This window comes from Sander lucioperca, chromosome 10, assembly GCF_008315115.2.
Source record: "Sander lucioperca isolate FBNREF2018 chromosome 10, SLUC_FBN_1.2, whole genome shotgun sequence".
Taxonomy (NCBI): Eukaryota; Metazoa; Chordata; class Actinopteri; order Perciformes; family Percidae; genus Sander; species Sander lucioperca.
Genome location: NC_050182.1, coordinates 33263362 through 33274065, shown reverse-complemented (window position 1 = coordinate 33274065; position 10704 = coordinate 33263362). Strand labels below are relative to the sequence as shown.

Below are 10704 nucleotides of genomic sequence, written 5' to 3'. Positions count from 1 at the left end.
GCCGGGTGGTGGTGCATTAAACCGGTGTTTACTGTTATTAAGGTTGCTGTCACATGCAACTTTTTCCTAACCTACCTTTGCCGAGGTACAATAATGATAACCTTGACCCATAATGGTGCAATTATTAATTGCATTGTTTGTAGCCTAACTGTTCACAAACTGCTCAGGCCTAGTGGTTGTGGCTAGAGCTCGCAGCAGTGCATGCTAGCTGCTAGTCTCGTCTCCGCTTCAACGAGCCGTGACTATCAGCCCATGCTTTGCACGTTCGTACTTTAACGTTATATGATAACGTGAGTGCACCTTTGAATGCAGAAAAAAAAACCTGAATTATTTTTGGTATGATGAACATTAGAAGTTGGGCTGAGTGTGGCTAGTTTATTTTCCTTCTCTGCTTCGATCGCCCACAGCATCATAACTTTCATATGTTTCTATTTAAAGATGATTTAGTAGTTTATCCAAAGATCCTCTATAGGCTATGTTCTAAATCGTCTCTGGTTTATCTTATCAGAGTTTTAACTTTACGCACACTCGCGAGTTGGGAGTAACCGTGCGTTCATGGACATCGGAAAAACGTTTTTCCGAGTGAAAACGTCATCATTCACGTCCCTTCCTGTCGGAATCAGAGGTGGGAAACTCGGGCCAGATTTTGCTAACCGAGTTTCCCAGTTGGTGACGCGTTGTTGACAACTGACGTTTGATGTAGGCGACTTTGGTTCACTGAACATATTTCAATGACAATAAACTGTTTATTGTGGACAAACGCCTCTGCTGAGAAACATACACAGACATAACATGTTTCAAATTATTCATAAATAGGCCTATGTATAAAAAAACAACACATTATCCATGTCCTTTCCTGTTCGTTGTCCTGCAGATAACACAAACACCTGACGATGTGCTGTTTGTATGCTCGAATAAGAAAACAGCAGCAAATTATTGTGGCCTCCATGTTTTCACCAGGTTTTCACACACCTGATGCTCTAGGCTACGCCCAACAGTTGGTGGCAGTCATGCAACAAGTTGTTATGCCAAACGCCAATATAACAGAAGAAGAAGAACACGCATCCCGACCATAGACTGCATATATTAGTATAATTATATAATAATATAATATATATAATTAATATATACAGTCTATGATCCCGACCATCCTAACTGTCGGTACACGATCCGTTCTGCCTGCACGATCCGTTCTGCACATGCGCAAAATGTTCGCGCATGCGCGGTTGTACGAGGATTTACGACACTGCACGATCTGCTCCACGCTTCCGGTCGACAGCCAAGCTAACGTTAGTTTAGCTAACAGCTAATTCGGCTAACTGCTAGCTGATTGTAGCGGTCTGCCGTTAGCCTCCACAGGCAAGCTAACGTTAGTTTAGCTAACAGCTAATTCGGCTAACTGCTAGCTGAGACAGCATGTAATAACTTTAAAAGACCCTCAAAATAAAACTTGAAAATAAACGTTGACATATATAACAAACACCTAACATATATAACAGCTGTTACATCAGTTCTACTTTACTTGTGCTCATTTAAAATACAATCACTCAATACTTGTCTTTATTGTTATTACTGTGAAGTCTTAATTTAGCTGTAGCCTGCTTTTCCCATTACGTTTGAGTTAACGTTATTTTAGACTGAATCTAGCTGTCAGCTAGCGGTTGTTAGCTAAACTAACGTTAGCTTCCCGGTGGAGGCTAGCCATAGGCTAGCGTGGAACAGATCGTGCAGGTCGTATGGATACGTAAAACAGTATTATCTTGCGCATGTGCAGAACGGATCGTGCAGGCAGAACGGATCGTGTACCGACACTAACCATGTGAACACTGGTAGTCGGAAAAACAACGTAATCACGGGGGCGGTCCCTGTTATTCCGAGGTGGCATGAACGCGCCATAAAGTCAAGCATGGATGATTCGCTGTCGCTCCAATTATGTTGACGGCCAATGGGGAAGCTGCAACTGGACCAACGTCATCACTCACGCTGACCAATGGTGTAACTTCATCACTCACTCACTCACTCACTCACTCACTCACTAATTTACTCACTCACTCAGCAGAGACAGACAGACAGACTTTCGCGTTTGGGCTAGACTCGCATTGCTTGCGGCCCAGCCGACAACAACAGACAAAACAAACTAACTAATTGACTTTTTAACGAGAGTTTAAAACTAAGAGACCCCAGAATAATGTTCCAGAGTACTGCAGTAACATCCACAATTTATTTCTGATCATGGAACTGACTAATAACATTAGTTGAGCTACCTCTAGTTGCATATTTTGATAATAATGAAAGCTTTGGTTAAGTCACCAAAACAGAAAGTAAGATACCTAACTTAATTTGATTAATTCCACTCTAAGACAAGTTTCAACCATAGACTGTATGAAACTAACAACACTGAAAACTCTAAACTAAGGAGTGGGATGGACTCACCCTGAACTGTGGCAAAGATTTTTTTTTCTGTTTATATGCAAGCTTTTAAACAGACACTCTGAGAGATTTGATGCAAGCCAAGGTGAGCTGAAGTAGCCTACTTCACTTATAATGGAGGGTGCTGTCAGAAGGTGTATTGTATGCATCAACCATCTCACAGGACCTAAAATGGTCTCCCCACATTGACTCTGTCCAGAAAAAGGCCCAGCAGAGGTTATACTTTCTGCAACAGCTAAGGAAATTTAATCTGCCTAAGGAGCTGCTGACCACTTTCTACTCAGCCATCATTCAGTCTGTCATCTGCACCTCCATCACTGTCTGGTTTGGGTCAGCCACCAAACGGGACAGGGCCAGACTGCAACGGACAATTAGGGCTGCAGAGAGGATCATTGGAACTGACCTTCCCTCCATCCAGGACCTGTACCGGTCCAGGGTCAGGAAAAGGGCAAAAATCTCTGCAGACCCCTCACATCCTGGTCACAAACTGTTCAACCTCCTTCTCTCTGGTAGGTGATACAGGGAACTGTTTGCCAAAACCAGCCAACACAGAGACAGTTTCTTTCCCCAAGCAGTCACTCTGTTGAACGCTCAGAAATAGCCCCCACCCTTACACTGAACAAAGTCAACCACCACTATTCTGCTCATCTACCTCACGTCTATTTCAATCCTATAATTACAATATTGTTATTAATATATTACCATTGCACTGATCTGCCTTGCACTGTACTCATATTTAAATCCTAAAATCTCAGTCTATTGACTGATATTGCACTATTCCTTCCTTCTCTTTTGTATATTTTTTGTAAAATTGTAAATTCTATTGTATTGTTATACTGTACACTATTTTCTTTATATTCTTACTGTCAACTCTGTTTTTTATTCTTAATATGTTAAGTGTTGTACTTTGAGAGCAAAGATTACCAGAGTCAAATTCCTTGTTTGTCTACGCAAACCTGGCCAATAAAGCTGATTCTGATTCTGATTATTCCGGTTTTACTTCTTGTTAATCTAACAATGGAAACTTGCTGGTTTCTGTTGTTTTCCACAATGTTAGAGACTGTCCTCATATTGTATAATATCCTCGCTTGTGATTATTACAGTAAACCATTCAATCAGTTCTCTAGTGCCATCAAGTGGTGTTGCAGAACCTGGTTGAAAAGAGGGCGTACTGTACATTTGATAATCATTTTACAGTCCATACTGTTTGTGTGTAGGTGACAATCACGTAATTTTGATTGACTTTCTAAGTATTTTTCAGAAAGTGCTGAGAAAAACTAATGGGCATAGGCCTAGATGACTTGATATCTCGGCGATCCAGCGTTTTTCAGGGTTTCACTTGTTTAAACCATGAAAACAAGTGTCAGACAAGGATTTCGGTGTATGACTGAAAGCTGAATTCAGTGGGTGACAGAGACAGAAGATTACCCAGAAACCACCATAGATGAGCTGTTAAAGAAGGGGAAATATTGTCTGGATGCTGAAAGAAATGGTCAAAGAAATCATATAATCAATAATGGAAATATGCAGCATTTGTTAGTAGACCAATCAGATGTGTAAACCATAACAAAAGAGACACCATGCCAGGAAGCTCCACCTTTACATTTAACAGCTCTTGCATGAGATTAAGAGCACGAGATTGTGACAAACATGACCTCTGTGGTTTCATGCAAAATATTTGCTGCTGCTGTTGCAGAGAAAAACAACACATACACTATTTCACACCTGATAAGAAGGTGTTAGTCACGTGTACACATTTTGTTCTGTATAGTCGCTTGCAGCAACACAGGTACTGCAGGTGAACTGGTAAAACAAACGAACAAAGCTTCAATTTTGGAACTATTTAAATGTGTTCAATTTACAAGGCTACAATAAATGACATCCTAATAACACATTTTCTGTGGTGTCTTTAAAAAAACCATACGTGCATAAAAGCATAAAAAAATGTCTTTCTGGTAACTTCTCTCTTTTGATGTAGTGAAATACATTAGAAGTGGGTTAAGGAGGTGGGGAAATTGTACGGTCTACTGATTCATGCACAGTAGCAGCATCTGCAGAGGACAGATAAGATCATAACACATCCTCTCTGGTTCTTTTTTCATGGGTTATCACAGACACAGATCTTCATCAGAGTAAATACATTCGCTTAGTATTACCGTGCACGTCTGTCTTATCATCTTGCTAAGCAAACAAAGGACTTCCACTCATTGGCCTACATATCATAATCATGGTCACACGTATGCAAGATTATGAAAAGAACCTAAAACCACACATTGAAGCCGATGTGTTGCTTTTCTGACGGCTCCTAGTTTAAAATGAAAACAAATATTCAGTGGAAAATAAGCCTTTATGTCACCGAAGATGTTTATGATTGCTGTTTTGATTCATTTTGATTGACTGTTGTTCAGGGTTTTTCCCTGCCTTTCACTCATTCCAGGAAAACAGCATTGTCTCGCCTTCCAACCCTCAGTTATGGGAAATAATGAATGAATAATACTAGTTTCAAGGCAAACGTTATCATGTGTGGGTGTATGTGCACACAAAGTTTCGGCGACACCAGTTGTTCCTTGTACGTTTAATGGCAAAATAACAGGACAAAATAAGATATTTACAACACTTAGTAACATGTAAACACAATCTTCTGTATAAAGAAATATACATGCAAAAGTAAAAATAAGTCATAATAAGACATTCAAAATGACATTGCTGCAGTCTTGTTCTATGTGTATTTAAAATATGACATAGTTAAGAGGTTTACATCCTGGGTGTGGGCAAACTGCCCGACCCTCTCTGTACATCTTTACATCATGTATAGGCTGGGTTTCCCAAAGGCATTTTATTACTTAGATCATATTCTTCCATGAATAGGCTTTAAGAGAATTTGATTTTGATAAACCGATTAACAGCATGATTTTGGGAAACCTAGATCCACACCAATAAATAAAAATAACACAAAATGAAAGACTGTACAGACCGACAAGAGTCATTTAACTCAACATGTTATTGACTTGTTTAACATTAAATCAGATATTAACTCTTAAAACCTTCAGATAAAATAAGAAAGTTTGCACGTTTTAAGTTCCACCCACCTCTCTAGGTTGGCTCCCTCAACTGGCACTTAAAAAAAAAGTTTTCAACAACTTTGTAACCGAAATACATCAACTTATTAAAATGAAAATAATTGGAAAAGATCTCTTTCACGGCAGATACCTGTTAATGCTGAATGAAATTTATCAAAAGGATACATTTGAACTGTTGGTGGTACAATATGTGGGTGTCTCCTAAAAGGTCTAATGCATTCTCCAATAAATTAAAGTCCGTGGTGAATGGTCCACGATGAGACATTTTTCCAGACCTATTGCTTGGTAAAAATGTCAACCATGTCTGTCTTATGACGTACAACTGAGATGCTAAAAAATCTAGCGACATACACCAGTATCTACCTACAAAAGCCAAACAAACTTACACAGCAAACCACTTTGTGCACAGCTTGAAAAAAGACAAGTGAAATATTGTTTTTTTTTTTTTTTTTCAGCAAAAATCCACCAAACAATTTCTTATAACAATAAGAATAAATAAATCCAGACTGGACCTGTGTAACACTCACATGTCCTGGTTCAGTGTGGTCTGTTATAACTTAACATGAGAAAAAAAAATCAAAACATTTGAGCAGGAAAAAAAAAAAAAAGCATAGTCAACTTTGGTATTGTTACAGAAAATAAAACCGAACAATGACAAAATGAAAGCATAAGTGCCTATATTTTATAGATACACATTTTTTATACATTATTTCTGAAAACCCGCCTCTTGTCTGGGGGGGGGGTTTTGCAGATATTAATACTGAACTTAATACGTAAGAGTTAACACAATACAGACATCTATCGCAGTACCAGGTACGTACATGCCTTTTTAAGAATACGGCTACAACACAAAGTCTTCATAAATAGTTGCATAAATGTTAAAGCTGCAACATTGCACATGGGAATTAATGCAAAATACGAGTGCATTTCTAGTAGCGGTTTGTTCATAGTGAAAATCCAGCTGCTGAGGGTCCGCAGGAAGCGACTTACCTAACAAACTGCATGGTGTCACTAATACTCGGCAAATGAAATAGCTTTTGTTCATTTGAGACAAATTCTTCAAAATGACAATGAAAGGCAGGAATTTGTTATTTACAAATAAGGCGAATTCAGGTAAAAACCGGAGAAGCTTTGCCGAATAGCTTGTTGAAGTTAATTTAGTTTCTCTTAGTGTCACAAACTGAAAAGATTATACCTTTTAAACTGAACAGGGACATAAAGATAAGCAAACTATTGCACTGAATGTAACTATAATGTGTTTGTGGAAAACATGGTTTTGGTCTTTATCTTATTCTAGAATAAGTGGACCCTGCTGATGGGTGCCACTTTGTTCACACATCTCACTCCTCTTTGTTTTCATTTTACGTACTAACTCACCTTTGTTTTCCCAAAGGTATGAATAAAGACAGTTCTCTGTTTCCTCACTGTACATGGTTTCATTTACAAAAAAGTAATCTCTCGTTACAAAAAACATTTTCTTGTGTTCAATCGAAAGCAGCCTGAATTTCTCTTATTATACAGTATCATATTTTCTCTGTTCAGCACTGTTCGACTTGCTCAAGCTTGCTGAGAAAGCTTGTTGAGAAAGCTTGGTTTTCTCTCCCTGCTAAGTCAAGGTTTGAAAGCTCAAACTGATTCCAGCAGTTCATTTGTTGTGCAGGCATAATATGCCAAGGTGTGTTCAGGAGGGGAGTTGGGGAGAGTCAAAGGGTTTATCAGCAGAGTCGCTCAGTCAGCAGCAGCAGGACTTTTGTGGCTTAGTGAAGAAAAAGGTGATCATTGTGGAAAAGTTGCTGGTGGTCCTCTCAGTAACACAGGTCAACTGAACTAAGTTAACTTGTTACCCATCCTCCATAGTTTGCTGGCCAGGCAGTAATTCCTTCTATACCACAACAATGCAGACACAGGGCTCTACAGTACATGTTGCTGTCACATCTACCTAGTGAGCTGTTTGTTAGATGTGGTTGAGCAGGCGGCTGTGAAGGAAGGCCTTAATGGTGCCAATGGGCCGAACATCGTTCTGGTGTTTCCGTCTCTCGATGAAGGAAATGAGTCTGGAGGTATCCAGATGTGAGGTGTGATGACTCTGAGATGCTGGCAGTGCCGGTGGCTGCGTATGATTTAAGGTGGCATGGCCAGTGTCAAAGTTTATCACACCTCGAGGCTGGAGCCAGGGCTCCTGCAGGCAGGATGCTGCAGAGGGCCGTCGCTCCGGCTCGCCCTGGAGCAGCAGGCAGACAAAGTCCCTGGCAGCTGGGCTCACACCCTGGAAGTAGTCCTCGGGGAAGCTGAAGTCCAGGCGACAGATGTTCAGACACGTCTCCTCCAAACTCTCGTCCAAGAAGGGAGAGGCGCCACTAAGTACAACGTAGGTCACCACCCCTGTATAAATCATCCAGTCAATACACCAGGAGATAAATCAATAAAATAGGTCGGTCAGTCTATTAGTTTGCAACAGGAAATTATGGGTTATGTTTATCAAGTCACCTGCACAATATATTACCAAACTATGTATTTATAAATAAGTTTCTTATGGTGTTATATACAAGTTACAAACTACTTGTGCTTAGTTACGGACCTAAGCTCCAAAGGTCAGACATCAGTGAGGCAGGCTGACCCAGGATCAGCTCAGGAGCAGAGAACTCTGGGCTCCCCAGGAGAGGATGGATGTAGAAGGAGGAAGGGTTCAGCTGAATGGCATCGCCAAAGTCTGTCAGCTTGATCACTGGCTGGGAAGACGCATGTTCCACCACAATGTTCTCTGGCTGCGGGAGCAGGGAAAAGGAACGTTAGACCCAGAAAAAACATCGTTCTTAACAGCAGAACATCCACTGGGCCAAACTGAGACTCAGCTTTTATTATTTTAAGCTGACTCTTGTGATACTTATCTAACTACTAATAATCTACGAATTCTTTAGCTCTACACTGATCTCAGAATATGTATTTACTTTGAGATCAAGGTGTGCTATCCTCCAGCTGTGCAGGTAGTGGAGAGCTTCAAGAATATCTCTGAGGTAGAGAGCCACCTTCTCCTCTGTAAGGTTGCCCCAGCTCACTACATAGTCCAGGAAACGTCCCTGGTCTGCCCTGAAAATACAAACACATATTGCATTTGTATGTCATTGGCGACTTGAAATTCACAATTTGTTTTAATACATCTTTAAAAAAATGAGGAGTCACAACAGCCACAGGGAAACACAACTGTACTTACATCTCTTGTACAAGTGCGTAGCTGTTGGCCGTCTCATACGTGTCCAGCAGCTTGACCAGGTTGGGATGGTCTAGAGTCTGTAGGAGTCTGACCTCCTGCAGCACCTGCTCTCGACGCAGCAGCTTCTTGTTAATGTGTTTCACTGCAACTGTCCGTTTACTCCCTCTCTGGTCACACCGCTTAGTCACTGAGAACCGGCCCCTGGGGAGCACAAGCGAGGGTTAGAAGAATATATGAATACCTATTTAAAATATATGTTACTTTTTCTTCACTCTGGATCTCAGGTACACTTTCAAAATCATTTAATTAATGCTTTACTTCAAATAGTGACAACCATTCTTTTATCTTCTCCCTCCCATTTACTGTAACTATAGTATATTTGCCTGGACTGGATTTAACAGGTAGAATCAGTTGGGGAGGATACATTCACTTACATTTGACGGATCAGCCTAAGTCATAATATATTACATTTAACATTTCTCCTCTTCCAAAAACCCTCAGTTCTACTTTACAACTACCCAACGCCTTCTATTAATGCAACTGGTAACAATGTCAGTAATATTGAGAATGTATTAGCTTTGATGTGGTCAAGGAAGAGTCAAACAGTAAAAGTTCAAATAAAAGGGCACATTCTTACCTTCCTAGTTCAGTGATCTCTGTGTAGTGGGACTCAAAGCTGCTTTTCCAGAGTACTTCACTGCCATCATCAGGGGTTACTGAGAACACAATTATATTGGATTAAGTACACTGCTGTGCTCGCTTTTCAAAGCATCTATTTAAGTAGGACTTTTTCTTTTTTGTTTGCTTAACAGAAATTAAAGGTCCCATGACATGGTGCTCTTTGGATACTTTTATATAGGCCTTAGTGGTCCCCTAATACTGTATCTGAAGTCTCTTTCCCAAAATTCAGCCACTAGAGCCAGTCCCACAATGAGCTTTCCTGAGTATGTGCCATTTCTGTGTCTGTAGCTATTGAGGTGCAGAGTGGGGGTGTGGCCTTGACCAACTGCCACTTTGCTCGTTTGAAAGCCATGATGCCTCTCTCTCATGGGTGGGCCAAATCCTCTGGGCGGGCAAAGCAGAGAAAGGGGAGGCAACCTTGCTCCTTATGACCTCATAAGGATCGGATAGGATCGGCCCATCTGAGCTTTCATTTTCTCAAAGGCAGAGCAGGATACCCAGGGCTCGGTTTACACCTATCGCCATTTCTAGCCACTGGGGGACCATAGGCAGGCTGGGGGAATGCATATTAATGTTAAAAAACCTCATAAAGTGAAAATTTCATGCCATGGAACCTTTAAAGTTAAATAAATGTGTACAGTTTCACTGGTTCAAACCCTACCTGAGGTGGTCTAAGTACAACAATGTTCCCAATCATTTTGCTTTACAGAACAAACCCAGTTAGCTCACTGGCAAATGCATAGTTAAAGGGTTTATACCATGACAGGGCTCTCACCGGAAACTCTGAGGCTGGCGGAGGAAGTGACAGAGCCTGCTACATTTGTGGCAACACATGTGTACACACCACTGTCCTCTACAGACACTCCCAGGATACGGAGAGCTGCCTCTCCTGTCTCACTGTAGAGAGAGAGAGGGGGGGAGGGGGGGGGAGATAAACCATTGATCACATTGCATTATGCAACCCAGAGATTTTCCTGTGAATGGCCAAATGTACAGTAGCATTTTATATTTCTTAGAATTAAAGCTTTATATCCCATGAATCTGATGCTTTACTTAAGTCAATTCAAACTCAAGTCTAGATATATGCTGTCACCTGTAAGTGATGCTGTACTGTCCATTGTTGCTCAGAGTGTTGTTGTCAGGTCCCCGCCAGGTGACGGTGGCCCGGGGTCGACCACACACTTTGCACTTGATAGTAACACTGTCGCCACCCTCACATGCTACATCCCTAACAGGGATCAGGAACTCTGGAAGAGCTGGAGAGAAAGAATAGAAGTCAAAACCTTGAATCGCAAATCAGCT

General features: G+C 40.9%; 1 protein-coding gene across 4 annotated transcripts in view; it reads right to left on the bottom strand.

Moving 5' to 3' along the window:
- Positions 1-4989: 4989 nt before the first annotated feature.
- The window catches only part of triob (trio Rho guanine nucleotide exchange factor b), a 113836-nt gene continuing 108121 nt past the window's right edge, over positions 4990-10704 (bottom strand). For all 4 annotated transcript variants that reach the window (XM_031298629.2, XM_036005963.1, XM_036005962.1 and 1 more), the window contains 7 exons: positions 10496-10658; positions 10184-10299; positions 9359-9443; positions 8722-8922; positions 8459-8597; positions 8089-8275; positions 4990-7892 (listed from right to left, as the gene is read on the bottom strand). In XM_031298629.2, coding sequence (XP_031154489.1) covers positions 7465-7892; positions 8089-8275; positions 8459-8597; positions 8722-8922; positions 9359-9443; positions 10184-10299; positions 10496-10658 — 1319 coding nt within the window. In that variant the 3' untranslated portion in view covers positions 4990-7464. The remainder of the gene's footprint in view (positions 7893-8088; positions 8276-8458; positions 8598-8721; positions 8923-9358; positions 9444-10183; positions 10300-10495; positions 10659-10704) is intronic.